General features: G+C 31.2%; 1 protein-coding gene across 2 annotated transcripts in view; it reads right to left on the reverse strand.

Annotated features, from left to right (window-relative positions):
- LOC129230981 (tyrosine-protein phosphatase non-receptor type 1-like) overlaps nt 1-18,072 on the reverse strand; it is an 81,041-nt gene that overhangs the window by 8,189 nt on the left and 54,780 nt on the right. Inside the window, exons 6-9 of one of the 2 annotated variants that reach the window (XM_054865223.1) lie at nt 14,636-14,845; nt 8,731-8,925; nt 4,919-5,262; nt 1,537-1,647 (exon numbers count right to left, since the gene is read on the reverse strand). In XM_054865223.1, coding sequence (XP_054721198.1) covers nt 1,537-1,647; nt 4,919-5,262; nt 8,731-8,925; nt 14,636-14,845 — 860 coding nt within the window. Of the gene's footprint in view, nt 1-1,437; nt 1,648-4,918; nt 5,263-8,730; nt 8,926-14,635; nt 14,846-18,072 lie in introns of those variants that run through there. The other variant, XM_054865221.1, reaches the window with a different exon arrangement.

The raw sequence follows: 18,072 nt of genomic DNA on the forward strand, positions 1-18,072 counted from the left end.
CAAGAAAGAAAAAGAACAAACATGATCTAAAATAAGAAAAGTGAAGCGATCTCTCAAAATGTGAAATGGATCAATGGAAGTGAAATATAAAATCCTAATAATATATTTGATAAAAGGCCACCAATACTTAAATGAGAACAGAATGCATAAAGCATACAGATTTTGATTGGGGGAAATGCCTAACCCACTAGAAAAAGATGAGATCAGTGACAATACTTATAATGATCAAGTAAAAAAGAGACTGTTTACACCACAATTTATTTGTGCTATTTCAAATACTAATAACTATTGATTGTCTATTTCTTCATAACAAAGTTTCTTGCTATTGATATTTTCAGAATTGTTGTAAGGCTTGTCATTTATTGAAAGATGTATTATGCATAGACATGTATCACATGATAGTACAAAAGGTGCATCTTCTATGTTCAATGAATTAAAATCCATTCCATGCTTTGTAATATGTGAGAAAGATGCAATCAGAAGACTAACTGAAAATAAAGATGGAAATTTTTTCCCCCTCTGTTAAATACTGTCACTTATGGACTCTCGCTTAGTAAATTCATTTATGCATGCATGCTATCAGTGCAGTATTATGAATTTCATATTTACAATTCATACCATTGTGAAACTGATAGAAAGTTGAGAAAAATAGTAATAGCTAAGAATCATGTGAGCTAAAAAACTATTATGCAAAAATAATAATCTACATACATGCATGGAATAATGATTTTTAAGTTCACATTTACCTAATCCACCAGTTTTACGAATCAAAAATCTATGTTCATTTACACTTTCAGACTGTTATTTGTCCACAGCAAATTTTCCTAAAATTACTTATGCTTTGGCCTCCCCAAACAAATCTCTGTAGTATTCAATACTACTCTTTTGTTAATGTTTTCAATAAAATAAAAAAGTCCAGAAGATGATTGTTTTACATAAGGGAATTGTTTTCAAATAGTCAGCTTAGACCTGAAGTACTTTAAATAATGGAAAGACCTTTTTAACTGCTTTGGCAGATTGAATAAACACCTCAAAATGTAAACAAAATGATTCAATGTAATAAAATGGACTGTATTGAAGAAAATTTATTTTATCAAGCAACAAAGATAAATACTATACAAGAGTGAAGATGATTGATCACTGGAATGAGGAATTTACAGAATATTTAAAAACAATCACATGAGTTATGAGTATGTTTGATTTACAAATTTTGTTCATAGCTTAGAGTACAATTTAAAATATGAGCATGAAAATCACATAGCCTTGAAACACAGCATTCAAGAAAAATATTTTTACATAGTTATCATTAAAACCGACACTTTTCGTATCAAATAGTTCAACCATAAAAGAAAGCAGTTTACCCATCCTCACATGGAAAAAAAAAAAAAAAAAAAAAAAAAAAAAAAAACAATGCTATTATGTAACAAAAATATGTTTTAGCACCTGTGCATAGCTTAGTTCTTTGGGTAATTTTTATAGATATAACATCCAAAACCAATTATTATCACTAAACCTATAGAAAGTTTGATAAATGACCTTCTTTTTCCCCACATTTCTGATTCTTTTTGCTTCTTTTTAATATTTTGAACCATAGCAGCAACTTTCTCTTCCCGTTCTTTACGTCCTCTTCTTCTAATATCAGCAGGACTGAAAATAAATATAAATACACAAATAAATGAAAATATAAACAGCAGAAGATGTCTTAGCTAAAAGGTTTAATTAATATGTTCAGCACTTTCATTTAGTACCAACTTTTGAAAATCTGCAAATCTTCTATTTGACATATACCATGTTTTTGCATATAAGCAGAGAAGCAGCAATTTCAGGAATAGTCAGTAATTTTGAAAATAAATCGTGGCTATAATCTTTATTACAAATTTTAAAAAAGAAAAAGTTAAATTTAAGCTGCAATAAAAAGGTTAAAAGCTATACTTAATTCATTGATGTTGTACGGAACAATCACAACATTTTATGCTGATTGAATTAAAACTGTTACCACAAGGTAACAGTTTCAACTGGCAGTGTTCGCGCTCAACTATCCGTAACCTGGGTCCCAGGGACCCATTAATGAAATAGATTTGGGTCCTTTGGGGGGAAAAAATGAGTCCCTTAAATTTTAAACAGAAAATCTTAGTGTGTAAATGAATAATATAAAAATATTTATACTGGGGGGGGGGGGGAGGCATGAAATAAAATAAATTGGTTATTTTTGCTCTAATTTTTTGTGATTTTATCATTGTAAAATTATTTTCAAATAATACACTTGCAAGACTTAGTTATGTGAGAAACTATTTGGTCAGTTACAATGAGATTAACTCAAAATTTACTTTAAAAATGGGTTTTACCATAAAATATAAAACAAGTGCCTCTGATTGATCAAGCAAAAAGCACTCCCTTAACCTTTGTTTTCCTGGAAATTTTTCTTAGTGAAAAAAGCGAACAGACCCCCCCCCCCCTTCCCAATTATCATTGGCAATTACATAATAATAATAATAAATCGCAAGCAAATGAACCCAACGCAAAAATCGCGATCGCAAAAACGAAACATTTTCTCATATGAGTGTGAAAATTGCTCATTTGCAATCTTAAATCAGTATATTTGACTTTATTTTGACTCATTCAAAATATCTGTTTTGGTTTTTGTTCTATTTTTAAAATCGATGAATACCCGACTTTTGCAAGTCCAAATAAAAATAACCCATCAGAAAGAGATGAATTATTAGGAAAAGAACAAGGTTAAAGTGCTTTTGTATAAAATTCAAGTATTCATAAGCAATTTAACAAGAAAAATGTAAAGTTCTGAACTCTTTGTGTTTAGCGCGATCTGGAAAATGTTCGCCCTTTTTTTCTCCCCTCTTTTTATTGGGGATGCAAAATAATGATTTTCAAAAGTAATTCTGGTTACATGAATGCCAAATTGCAATATTTTTACTGTACAATTGTCTTGTATTAATCCTGAAGATTGCATTGAAAACCTCTCTTATTTTTAGTCTTCATTTCTGTTTTTAGGAATTTCCTCAAGATAAAAGTTGAGGGAAAGCTTATTCTTTGAATATAGTATAATGGGCTATTTATGAACTTGCTCCCTGAGCTCTGCCCAGGAGGTCACTGTAAGCTCTAGTCTTATCGCTAAAATTCCATTGACTGGTCCACAATTGGGGTGTGTTTGAATAGCTGATAAACAGATAGGGTCATTTTAGACCCTTTCTGTTGATTCTCCTGGTCATTTTGAAGCTTAAAAGCATTTACTAAATTAATCTTTAGCATTTTCTCCCATTTTTTTTCTGGTTCTTATCTTTTGGGTTTTCTGGGTCCCTGGGACCCGATTTTCCGTGGAAGTTGCGTCCCTTTCCCCCGAATTTGCGTAAAAAACCCGCTATAGCGCGTAAGCGCGAACCCTGAACTGGGATATAAATTATTAAATAATCATTTACCCCAGTGTAAACATGAACTAATTTAAAATAAATATTTATCTTCCAGCCTGGAAAAGTAAAAAATATATCAAATTCAGCACAAGTTGAATATTACAAAAGCAAATCTTTCAAGCAAGCAGTTAGCTTTAGTTATTTTCACATTTATAAAACTGTAAAAAAAATTAAAAATAATAAGAATATCTTCAATTTTCTGGATAGTCCCCCCCTCCCCCCCCCCCAAAAAAAAAAAAACTATAATCAAGAAACAAAATAGTACAAAGATCTAAAAAAAAAAAAACCTTTGCTTTTTGACATTTTCAAAATTAAATAATTTTTTTTTTTTTTTTGCAAACTTTTCTCATGCTTATGCTAAATGCTATGCTAATTGATTGTAAAAATTATGATATGATAATAAAACTTAGACATAAGAGGAAACTTTGGTGGAAATGTTTAACTTAATAGCATTGAAAATTCAAAATTAAACAACTTGGGGATCACAATTATGTTAAGAGTTTAATGAATACAAAACGAAATTTAATTTGATTATCTTGCAAAAAATATAGTTTCAAGCAAACGGAAATGAAGCTTATGCAATTGCTTTCTCATGTTATTTTTTATATTTTAAACAATAGATAATTCAAAGTAAACTAAGCAAAAACACAACAATGCTATCCTCTTTCCAAATTAAAAAAAATATATTTAATGGGTTTTCAACAGAAAAACACGTTTCTTTGTGTCAAAAAATATTTAAAGAGTGAAAATAGTGATTGATGTCCCAAACGATGACCAATACAATTAAAAAAAGTGACTTTTTTTCTCAGACTTCTGCACTTTGAATAATTCCGAAAATTCTGCTACCTGCAAAATTTTCAGTCTTAGGAATGGAGGACTTGACACAACTGCCTGCATACTATTGTTGCTCAGAAATTTATACAGATCAGGGTTCTGCTACCTACGGTCCACAAACAGGTTTTGTTCAGCTTGTGGAAAGCTTACAGACTTTTTTTTTTTAAATCTGACATGATGTTTCCTTTTAAGTATTTTTAAAGAAAACTAAGTCACCAAACTCTCTAAAACTGTCACTGAGCTCTCAGTTAAGAAACGATTTGTGGGAGGGAGAGGGGTAACGCTAGCTAAACCATCTGAAATAATGTTGGGTGTTCACGACTCCCCCCAAAATTTTTCAATGTGGCCCTTGAGTAAAAAAGGTTGGAGACCCCTGATTTCAATGACTATCACACAATATTTAAATTAAAAATGATGTAAAACACTACAGTAAAATCAAACAGATTTTAGTAAGTACTCAAAGTTTAAGAGCTGCATAAAATATGCAGCAATCTCTCTTTGATTACTGCTTTCAATGTGGAAAAGACTACTTCACTTATTTACGTCTAACAAAATATTCATGAAATAAAATGAGATGAAAAGAAGTCAATTTAAGAAATTTTATAACATGTGAAAATGTAGCATGCAATCTGAAACCAAAGGAATAAAAGCACACACACCTTTCAGAAACATTAGCCGCGTTAGAATTTTCCACTTCAGATCCAAATTTATTTCCTGCAAAATTATTTATTTCACTTTTTTCAGACAATGACACATTGTCATTCACACAGTTCTTGTTCTTTTGATTATAAGACTGATCATAATTTGGCATCTTCACATTCAGACTGATTGCATCTCCATTGTATTCAATATGTTCTGAAACTGAAAGAGATGTTTGTTTCAAATCATCAATACTATGTGCTGACCGTGGAGGCAAAGGTGGCGGTGAACAAGAAATTTCATTTTCACCACTGTTGGACACATTGGTACAGTCTATTTTCATATCACAGGTATTGTTGTTAATCTAAGGAGTTGAAACAAAAACAAAAATTAATTGAATGCTTTCATTTTCAATGATTTCATCTGTATCAAATGATCAAATATAGTCAGGCTCAGATAAAAAGATGCTTGACCTTGAAAAAGCTCATTTATGTTTGGGATGAAAGGAAATAAATTTTGATATTGACATAATGCCAATAATTGTTGTCGGCAACTCAGATGGGCTCTCATTACCCTTACTTTAACGAATGGAAATGTTTAAGCTTCAGCGCATCATCTTATCAGAGCCAGACTTTAATACTAAGCTATATAAAATGATGTATCAATGCAGCAATTAGTTTATTCCAAGCAGCCAAAGCTATATAAGAATATAAATTCTAGTTTTCAGATAATCAAGATAAAAACTTATCAATACAAGTTGTAGCTTAAAGAAAAATTTCCTCTTTTTTTTTTTTTTTTGTAGTAAGGTTAATGACTAGTATAAGGTTGACATTGATAAGGTTTTTTTTTTTTAATTTTTGGATTGTTGTTGAATTGTGGTGCTGCAGTTCTAGTTCGTTGAAAATCTAATTCTCATGGTGGAACTAATTTTCAACTTAGAAATTGCACTTGAAATAAATTAGTATACACTGGTTTGAGCAGTAATGGTCACACTCATTTAGTTATGGGCATACTAAAAACTAGTAATGGTTAGCTGAACTCAATGATTTACACAAAATACACACACACACAAAAGAAGTATTCAATAATGTTTAAACATTTATATTTCTTGCAATATGATCAAATTTAAAGTATTTTGCACTACCAATTTGAGAAACATTGAAGTTAAAACTGGATAAGTGACAAATATCTTTTGAAAGGTTTTGACACAAAAATTAAATAGATAAATAGAACTATTCTCCTACATTTTTTATATGTTGCTTGCCAAATTTAGCAATGTTTTACTATCAATTCTAAATAATTTTGAGTAAAAATGGCCAAAAAATTAGTTATGGTCATATGTGCCCATAATTAAAATACTTGCTTCTAATTGACTAGTTTTGGACACACTAGCTTGAAATGATTCTTAATGTCTTAATTATTGGCAAAAATAAACCTATATGATAGAATAGAAAAAAAAAAAAAAAAAAAAAACAAGGAATGAGTATCTACCAATAAAACTGCAATCTGATAAGTAACATTTATATCAGGTCCTTAAACTTAAATGCAAAGAATATTCACTATTCACTCCTAAGAAACATCCATATGAAGAAAAAGAATATATATGTATGTGAATCTGGACAAAATTTGGCAGGGAGGTACTTGGGCACCCGAGTAGGAGCGGGGGGGGGGGGGGGGGGGGGGGGTTACATGCCAAAAAAGAACCAAACCATTTGAATTAGAACTTTAGGACTCAAAAATGGCATTAAATAGCTCTTTCTATCCGAAATAATTTTTCTAGGTTCAAGCTAAATTCGAAAGCCCACGAAAAATATCGATTAAATTGATTTACTTTCTTTGAATTAAAAAAAAACACAAGGTTGTAAAATCACCAGAAGAACCGTTATAAGCATTTTTAAGCCTAATGGAACAGAATTTTCATATCAGAAAATTATTGTTAGTCCAATCTCATTTCAAATTAGCATAAATAAAACCTTCAAGAAGGTTGCCACTTTTTTTTTTCTCGACTGTGACTATATAAAATTTTGATTTTGTTTTGAGGTAAACATTATTTTACAGTATTTTTTTCCTCTAATTGAAGCCTGAATGTTGAACAAGCGTCACTTGACATGTTATTTTGAGAATCCACTAATGGTGTTCCTAGAATATCAATTACAAACTTGATATTGACAATAAAAGACAAACTGGCCCATTACTGGTTGGGTTTATAACTAGTCCTTTTGAAATGTGGGTTATAATATGAATTTTAGGCTTTGTACTGCATAAGTATTATGTTAAATACAGAACCACTTGGTGCAGTATGAGTGGTAATAGTTTTGACCACAGTAAGACAAAAATATAAAGTAACTGCACACACAACTCAAAACTATTTGCAATTATGAAAAACAATTCACAGTTGGGTAAACAAAATTTCTAGTGTTAATATGCTTTTTGCTTTCAATTATGTATCCATGAAAGCAAGATGTGAACTTTTTGCCTTAATTTATCTGCAAATTTTTAATGTAACCAATATCTAATATTCTGCCGTGTGCAGGTAAAGGGCAGTAACTACAAATTTTTTCTTTTTAATTTTTTTTGCATTTTTTCATCTATTAAACGCTATTGTTATCGTACAAGCTCGCTTATTTGGTTTCCACTGAAAAAATAGTGTGAAAAAGAAGTGTAATTCCAACATTTTCCTATTGTTAGTATTGAATCTACCACACATTTCTTCAAATGTCTCGAAAACTCATTTCTGCAAACACTGCCATTTACCTGCACACGGCAGTATTGATATTAACGATTATTGGATGGTGCGCCTGCAGCACATCTGCACACAGTGTGCATGCATGCTTCTACTTTAGCAAGCTATGGTAACGACTTGGATCACTATGGCTTTGAAAATATACATTATTAAGAAGAACTAATTTGCAACAAATTTATAAATGCTTCTTGACTTGCTCCACTAATCAGATTATTTTATTTAATGGATTAGATAAGTAAGAGAGATACCTTATGAATGATTTAAAAGCAGGTGATATTTACAATTTTGTATGGGTAATTGCTTACTCCCTCCACCCCCTAAAAATTAAAAAAGATCAATATCAACAAACCATAATTAAAGGTTGAATGTCAGATTTTCCAAATACTTGAAAACATGAAAACATGAGTTTATTTAGAGACAAGTTATTAACTCTATGATAAATTAGAAAGAAAAAATTATTTTCTTTATTATTAAATTAATTTAATATTAAATTAATTATTATTAAAGTAATATTTTTTATTAATAAAATTATTGCTTTAAAATACAAGCATTAATTTAAAAAATCTGAATCATTAAAAGTTAACCTTTGGAAAAAAATCAGGATCACAAAGTCAGAGCTGCTTCCTACTGATACTCGAAAAATTTGACATTTCTAGCATAAAATTTACGATATTTGCATTACAAGCTGTAAGGAAATTTGATTTCCCTGCAATTCAAAGTATTATTTACTACTTCTCTCACTAAAACCAAGAATATATTCAGCACAGCTAGGAGTACATAACATACGTATAAATGCATGTAACAAGCTTATAAGCATAGCAGATTTTTATCAGAAAATTGATTTAACAATTCAAACAAAATGGTTAAATGATGATTTGACTAATTTGGATAGTGTTTGGTGTTTTGAACAAGGAAAGTTACTAGCAGTTATGAAACAGAAAACATGTTTTTTTTTATTGGAAAATTTTATGTATGCAATTGGGAAATGTTTCACCCCCCTCCCCCCCCTTGCTCCCAAGCAGAGAAATGACAGTCAGAAATTCCAGAAACTTCAATGGCATGAGTTTTTACTTTAAAACAAAAACGTACCTGCATAGGATTTTCTTTAACTAAAGGCACTACATTAGATCCATCACACTGAAGAACTATCTTAGCACCTTCTATTATGGCCAAATAGGAAAAACGTAGCTGATCAGGAGTTTGAATTAAACCCATTCGGTAATGGCGCATTTCCAATAACTGTTGTTGTACATCAACGGCATTCGGATCATTGCTTTTTTCAATCTAGAGAAAAATGGAATTGAATTTTGTACAAGTAAAATTTTGATATATTTCATATAAAATAAAACCAAGATCTGAAAATAGGGCAAGAATGTTACACAAAAAATTAACATAATTTAATTGGGTCCAGGTTCCTGGGGTCGACAACCTGTGCCACTGCCTAGGGCAGCAGACTTTAGGGGCAGCAAATTTCATGATGGCAAATGTAAGGAGGCAAAAAAAAGAAAAAATAAATAAAAACTCAAATTTGTTCTTTAGTTCTTTTTCTTTGCAGCTTAAATTACAGCAATACTTAAAGAGTATGCACAATGATATAAAAAATATATATTATTGAGACAAGGTGGAAGCCCTTGTGAACGTCACCAAAGGCTGGAAAACTACCAGAGCCAACCCTGTATTTAATATTTATATAGGGTCAGTTGGGTTACATGGGAAAAAAACTGTTACTACACTTCTTATAATTTTTGAAACTAAACTGTTGGTGAGCGAAGAAGATTAGGTAACATACAGAACACATTCTGAGAAATCTGCAGTTTCCAAACATTTGTGAAGGTGTCATTATTGTTTGAAGATGACACCGAGAAAAGTTGTTTTTTGGTGTTTAGTGATCCTTTCTAGCAGTTCTAGAAATGGAAAGTAACTGGTTTAAAATAGCTTTACTTAACTTGCCAAAGGTTATTAAAAACATTTTGTTAAGAATTTCACTTTCCCATCTATTTTTGATTAATTAAGTGTTTCCATTTATCCTGTAAATGCTGATCCATCAACTTCATGGGGGAATATATGGAGTGTTTTCATTTACTCCTTGTTTCTGGAGTGAAAGAAAATATGAACTTCTTCACTAACAAAGTCATAAAGTCAATGTTTTTACACCCAGTTTGTCTCAGGGAGTGTAGTGTACTATGCACAAAATTTTATCCCTCAATTGATCCAAAAGAAAGGGAAGAAACTTAATTTGTGACATTGAAATGATGTTTCCATTCACTTCAACTGACTTTACAAATATAAGCAAAGGATTTCTTAATTCCTTAAAAAAAAAAAAAAAAAAAAGAATTTAAGTAGCAACAAGAGTCTATTTACTAGGGAAAGCAGTGTTTCTGAACCTTTTTCAAAACACATACAAAAATACTTATGGCCCCTCTAGATATACACACAATCTGTAAATCCTGTAAGGTTTTAGGAAGTAATCACTGGGGGGAAGGAAAAAAAAGAAAGAAAAAAGAAAAAAAAAACATGGTACCCAAATTTTTAGAAAATTGAAAGTAAGAATGGTGTTTCATTTTGTACAATTTTTGGTTTGCAAACCAGTCAAAAAATGTTATACAAAAAATAAAATATTTTATAATAGCTTGTGTGACTTTTGAATCACTCTGCAGAAGCTGTTTATTTGTCAATATCTTGAACACAATTAAAACTTCCAATAAAATCTGCACAAAACTACCAACTAAACAAAACTAACCATTCAATAGCTGACACTTCCTTTAAAATTTAAATTAAAGATGAGGAGAAAATATGGTAGCAACAGAAATGAATTTCTTTGCTGATGTGAAGAGAGACAGTAAACAAGCTGCCAAGAGTCAATCTACCTTTATTGAACGCTTTAATCTTTTGATTTTGGTTAACAAAATGTACCTAAATATTGCTAAAATATCAAACAGTTTTGAAAAATGAGATGATAATTAAGCAATATTTTCTAAGATGATTTAATGAGATTTTTTTTTACTATCAAATAAAATTTATCAACCTTACTTACTAGAATAGCAATTGCAAAGCTCTGTCTTGCTCAGCATAATGTAAAAAATATTTTAATATAACTTTCATAGAGTACAGTACTAATTTTCAACCCAACTGGTTATAAGACAAAGAAAGATGTATAGAATTTCTTATGAAAGTCATTCTATACCTTTTCTAATAATTTCTTTGAAGAAAAGGGATAGAATGACATCTTTAAAAGAATTAAAAAGTGTCTTTCAGGTCATAAAGTTAATATTGAAAGCCTCAACTTTGTAGTTCAGCAAACAAAATATGGGATTACCAATCAAAATGTTAATACTTGCTAAATAAATTTTAATGTATTTCATATTGTCTTTGTAATCATACAAAAATGAAAATAACTAACAAATAAATTAAGCTCAGTTGAAAATGCATGCAAGTTATAAGCAATTAGCAGAACTTGCAAAATGGTTTTGTACATATTTTAACAAAACATACGAATTATTCTATGAATTGAGACTTGTCAAAGTTGGCTAGGTGTATCAAAATCAGCTTCATACTGTTCCTTCTATCAGAAGTTGCTGATATTTCCATACTTATCAGCAATAGATGAAATTTACTTGAGAGATTTTCAATCCAAATTTCAGAACTACAGTGGGTGGCCAAATTATTCGAGACACTTCTCGAATTCTCTTATTTTCGAGTTTAGCCTCACTTTTTGAAGAATTAAACAATTAACCACATTTTAAAAAAATTTTGAATTGCTTCTTGTATCATTATTATTGCTTTTTTAGAAGTGGCAACACTACCAGCCTGCGTTATTTTATAAATATTTCAGGTTCTTCCAGTTTTAGTCTAATGAGATAAAACTACTGTTGTCATGAGGTTATATTAAGTATTCTAAAAATGTTTCTTTGAAAGTTTTGGTGTCTGCTATTGTTAATACATAAGTAACACTTAATAATAAAGCAATGTTGCCCCATTTTGCAATTAAAATTCAATATTTGTTTTAAATTGTTGCTTGATATTGTCAGAACTGTTTTTTGGGAAAAAGCATTTTTGGGCAAAGCTTTAAACATAATGTGTAGGGAAATACATGCATTGCTACTGCCCTCTACACATACCCAGAGAGTTATTGCAAGCATAACAGGTGCTTTTAGGTCAATATTTGGATATATCAAAATTATAATTTCCCCAAAAATGCCCCTGGAAGTGGATCATTTATAAAAATGTGGCAGAAAACACATCATCACTGCTCGTACCGGCCACAGATAGTGATATTTCCCTCAAAAATCGTAAAAGGAGTGTAGTCTGTCTTACTTATGAATGAACAGGGCATTGAAGTTTCCCCCAGAAATGTCTGGCAGTGATTGGTTGAAGAGCAAAAAAAAGCACGCCGCACCGAGGCTGAGAAAAAGAGGTTACAGTGGGAAAAACAACCAAAAAAATGACTGTTGAGAACTGGAATCGTGTAAGTACTATTTGTAAGTAGTGCTATTAACAAATGATGTTATTATTTTGATTAGATTAATTGTTTATAGGCATGCTTCTCTGATGACTCCACTTTTAGCATTTTGGTAGAAAAAAAATTATTTTACTTGTTTACCCCAGGTGGCGTACGACGCTACATGGGGCGACTATTCCACCAAGAATGTTTTTAGAGTGTTAAACATCCAAAAAAGCACACACTCGATTCTACGGCCGGTACAGAGGAGTGATGTGTTTTTTGTCACATTTGTCTACGCGATCTGCTTTCAGTGACTTGTTTTAGTCAATTTTAAGTTTTTGATGCGAGCAACTACTGACTTAGAAACACCTGTTAAATTTGCAATAGCTTTCTAGAAATGTAAGGAGGGGAGTAGTGATGCTTTTATTTCCCTACATTTTCAAGGGGACATGTCTAAAGCCTTGCTCATTCTTAAAAACACAGTTTTGACAATATCAAGCAATAATATAAATCAAATATTTAAATTTAATCTCAAAATGTAGCAACACTGCTCTATTAATAAGTGTTTCTTAAGTATAATTATAGCAGACACCCAAAACTTTTGAAGAAACTTTTCTAGAATACTTAATATAATGTCAGGACGACAGCTGATTTTCCTCACTAGAGACTAAAATAAGAATAACCTGAAATATTTGTAAAATAATGCAGTCTGGTTGTGTTGCCACTTCTAAAAACAATAATAATGATACCAGCTGCTATGCAGAATATTAAAAAAATGTGTTTTGTGGTTTATTTCTCAGGGATGAGAGTGGTCAGAGAGCAAAAAAGAGGAAATCCAAAAAGTTTTGTAAAAAGGATGACATCCAAAACCGCATCAAAATAGAACCTAGAAGCCATAATATTCAAAAATTTATCAAAAAATGGCTAATTTACCAGTTTTAAAGGAAATACGTATGTAATTAAGTATAAGTAATAATTTTGTACAATTTGCTGCATTGTACCATTTCTTGCAAGAGTTTATTCATAAACAAATCTAAATTCTGAAAAAGAGGAATCAATTTCTAACCCCTGAGTCCTTGAACAAAGGGTTGGGGGAGCCAGAGGTCAATCTTGGCTGCATCACACAATAGTGTCAACTTTTCAAATTTTTAAGAGAAAAATACATTTTTTTCATTAAAAACACTTGAGTTTATAGTGTTAATCGAGTGAGAACATAAATTTTAAAATTAGGTCTGTTGGTAAAGTAAAAATTTACAACAGAGAGAAAAATCTAAAATTTCTTTATGTGGTAGAACATACTTTTCATATCAAGAATAGAAAATAAATATATATATGTATATAAAGGATTGGTTACCTTTTCCTTGCATTAGGACCCAAAATACTTTTTAAAAACTTCCTAATACGATTTTGGAATGAAAAGAACAACTTGCTGCTGCCTCAGTTAATCATCAAATCTCATAACTTTTAACAGGATGTAAAACCTAAACCATTTGAGATTCACCATAAATATTTTTTACACTTTCTTAAAAACACAAAAAAGTAACCATGCCAAGTTTCAATAAAATTCGAGACTGTGGGTGCTAAGCTGCATTTTTAGATTGACTTTTGCATTTTTTCTAAAATAAATTGAAGAAATAAAAATATTATTGAAATGATGAATAAAATAAGCAAATACAAGGTGGTATTTTGTAAAAAACCACCCAACAATAAAAATAATTGAAATACTTGCAGGATGCAAAAAGATTGAAATTTCAAACCAGGCATGCAACTTTCTTCGCAGTACGTGTTTGACGTTGGCATGATTCCAAAAAATATGTTTTTGGCAGATATCGCGGAGGATGAAGATTCGAGTGGAAAAAATAGACAGAATACGAAACCAAGAGAGCCTTTGAAAGAGGCAAAAAATGGAGGAAAGGTTTTTAAAGAAAACAGAAAAATTCGGAATTCCGGCAAAAGCCGGAAAAATCTCATACCTGATTTCTTCAAAAATTGAGCGTAAACTTGAAAATACGACAATTTAGGTAGTGTCCCGAACAATTTGGCCACCCACCGTAAATAGATTATCTAATCTTAGTTTTTTTTTTATTTAAACACCTTTCAAAAATAATTTAAAATGTCAAGGTGTCATTCAGAAGCTGTTATTTCTTAACTTACAAGCAAAAACTGGATGATTTTTTTTTCTAACCTTTTATAATATACTTTAAATTTCACTGAGAAAAATGTAACATGTAAATTTGAAAAATTAGATTTTCTGAACATTACACAAATGCATTTTCTAATGCACAAAAAAGGCTACAACAAACTGATTTAACATTTCATTTTTACGAAATTATAAATGGAATTTTCACCAATTTGCTACAACATAAACCTAAAGTTTGAGCTCCTTATTTATTGTCAAGCATTTGCTCAAGGGGGAAATGAAGCCAATGAAGGAAAAATTGTCAAGTAATCAAGAAGTTCAAAACAAATAAAACAGACATAATCAGGATAAATCTGGTAGGTTGCCAGATTTAATATTCATTCAAAACATTATGACTACAAAATTAAACTTACAAGTACAAGGCAGGAATCTACTAAGCAGAATGTTCCAGAACGTCCAATTCCAGCACTGCAGTGTACAACGGGAGGGCCATAATTGCTGTTTAGCGCTCCAGATTTGCGTACAGCAAAAAGAAAATTCAGAAATGCAGCAGGTGATTCTGGAACACCAAAATCTGGCCAAGTTATGTAATGAAATTGCAGGACAGTTCTAGACTCTAGGCTCTAAAATTTGAGGAGAAAAAAAAATATAGGATAGTTTTTGACATTTTTGACAAAAAGGTGCAGGATTGATTTATGAAAAAACAGGCAACTTTTCTTAAATCTCTGGGAATATTTTAGCAGAACTAAGTGCATCACATATTGAATAGTAAAATAAACTACATGAGTGAAAAGAAATTATATTTAGATTCCAGAGTTAATATTTCTTTATGACTAAAACTCTACACAGAATTCCAAAATTTCTGCGCACAAAAATTGTAAACAAGTGCTTGAGTTTACAATGAACCTATTCTTCAGTGCAATGAACTTTATTTTTTGTTTAACTCTACACCCATCTGCAGCAATTCTGCCATTAATGGACGAGCAGCCTAATAAGATGAAGAAGAATAAACATATGAAAAAAAATTTGTCTTTAGAGTTGTTGTTTTGAAACTTTAAGAATTGAGCCATTCCCGAGATGATCACCGTCCGTTTCACCTTGGCCACACAAATCACAACACGGCGAATCCTTCACTCCACAAAAAATTCTACGCAGAAGTTTTTTCAAAAAGTCATGTGTAGATCACAAGAAAACAAACTCCTTCAACAGATCAAGGCAATGAATTGGGGATTTTATTACTTTTATTGAGCAGCGAATTCCACTTTTTACCCACTGTTGCATCACTGTAAGAAGAAATGTTAATTTTTGTTTTGCTGAAAACAAGTCATTTAATGTTATGCAGAGGAGGAGAAGAATCTGGTTGGTTGAAAAGAGGGGCATAAGAGATCCAGTCTTAGCAAGTTGGTTGATCTGCCAGCTTATTTCTGAAAATGTCACAATGACTTGGAATCCATTGGAGGGCAACACTTTTCCCAGTTTTCTTAAGTTCAAACAGTTTCATTCTACAGGGAATGGACATGAGCATTTTCATAATACTTTGTATTTGTAAGAGACAAAATAGCTGCTTGTTAATTAATAAGAAATACAATTTTGTGTTTGAGAAAGTTTTTTAAAATATCAATTGCAAATGATAACTATCTCTCCATCAAAATTGTTACAATGCCTCCCAACAGGACAGCTAACACCGAAGTTACTTGAATATGCTCCAACACTAGCATTTTTATTGCATCTTCAGCCGAACCTTTTGTGTACAAATGAAACCAATTTTCAGGAGTATCTATTATGCATAGTAGTCAAAACTGCACTTTTTAACTCACTTTGTGAACAAAATTATTTGTATTCTAAATAAGACCTACGTGACATTCAAACATGGCTTGATCTAAAGAACAGGAGAAGACCGGCCAGAATGGGTGTAGGGATATCATATGTATTGCAAAGATTATGAACAGTTGAGAGAAAAGATGTATGTATTTTTAATCTTTGAACTTGTTGGTCAATAATAAGTTAAAAAGTTGCGTTTTGATTTTTTCAACAAGGTTTATGCCACTTTAGCACCGTTGACTCAATTCTAACTCTGTCTAGAGCTCCATAGCAAATATAGGGGATGATTTAGCACCCCCAGTAATTAATCACAACATGTTGCTTTGGAAAAGGTCGAGCTTGCCCCTAACAGTATCAGAGGCAGTTATCAATAACAGGTGGAACATAGTTTTTATAGGTAGTACACAAGCAAGGGACAAGAATCACAAGGTGAATAAATTTTTTCCTATAGCTTCATTTTCTTTCACTACAAAAAGTTTCATGTAACTCAAAATCACACTGTAAAAATTTTTAATACAAATTTGAACTAAATAAGTTTAGACTTCTTTTTTAGCAGTATTTAGTGTGTACATAAATACATATCACTAACACAACATTTTATTCAGTAAGTTACTGCCCTATAGCCAGGGCTAAGGCAGAAATACGTGAAATACACCGCTAGCTCAGTCATTTCCAGCCGAGGACTGCAGTTTCGTGCTTATTAGCACTCATCAGCCCGGCATAGGAAAGTGACTGAGCTGGAGATGGAAAACCTCTTAAGAAAGCCAAGAGTGCCAAACAAACTGGTAGCTAATACAGAATTAGCACTGACCAGACGAGTGACTGAAGCAATGGTTCGGTTCAACTCCAATTTTGCTCAGCTGGAAATGACTGAGCTGGCGGTGCATTTCACATACTTTATATTTTGTTTATTAAATCCTTTATTTTATTTATCAATTACGTTTGTAATGCTGACTTGTGTAGAACAACATTTTTTGGTAGTAGAGGATAAAGCTGACAATTTGATTCAGTTTCTATATACACACCAAAAAATGTATTGTTTTAGCCAATGAATAATAAATCATTAAAAAAGCTTAGTATTTCCTTTGTTTAGTTTCTATGATCTGAAAACATTAATAAAACTTGTGGAAATACTCTTTCTATACCAACTGTCTTATTACAAGTTTTGAAATAGAGTTCAAATTTTAGGGGAGAATGTCCCCCTTTAGGATGCAATTCAGGATTTTGAATGACTACATGATTTTTAACACCAAATAAAAACCCAAAAAGTGTCCAAAACGGGTCAAGTAAATAAATGAGGGTTTTTAAATCAAGCACTCATAATAAATGAGCAACAGTAGCAAAAAGGCTTCAAAACAAAAATATGCAGAGTGGAGTGCTGATCTAACATGGAAAAATGCTTTAGTAAAACTATAGTAAATCTTTACTATCATAAAGGAAAGCGGGGGAACTGCCAAACTCCAGATAAGCAAATTTTTGAATTAGTTGAACACTTAAAAATGCATTTTAGATTGCACATACAGAGAAAAAAAAGCCTTTGAAATGGCATTTTATATTAAAAAAAAATAAACAAATAAATGTTTATTCCTTTAAAGTCAGTACAGTGAAATCCTATTACAACAAATTTCTAAGGGACCACAAATTTTGCTCATTGTTGCGGGAATTTTGTTGCAACTAAATTCAAGTAATGAAATGACTTTTGAATTAGGGCTGAAAGTGTATTTTGTTGAAATGGATATTTCATAGTATTGGTATTTGTTGTAACAGGATTTCACTGTATTTTCTTAAAAATTATTAATTATCAATAATTAGATAATTACTCCAGTGTAAGAAAAAATATAACTGAATTATTAAAAATAACAAATAAAATGAGCTGATTTAATGCAGCGCATATTAAAATAACTTCAGGCAAAGAATACAAAAGAATTGAAGTCTCAAATACGGTGCAGCAATTTTAGGCAAAGCTTTTATTCATGTTCGTTTCAAATTCAGAGGTTTCCCTTTTTGGTAAAAGAAACTATTTTTTTCC

The sequence above is a fragment of the Uloborus diversus genome, chromosome 10 (genome assembly GCF_026930045.1).
Source record: "Uloborus diversus isolate 005 chromosome 10, Udiv.v.3.1, whole genome shotgun sequence".
Classification (NCBI taxonomy): Eukaryota; Metazoa; Arthropoda; class Arachnida; order Araneae; family Uloboridae; genus Uloborus; species Uloborus diversus.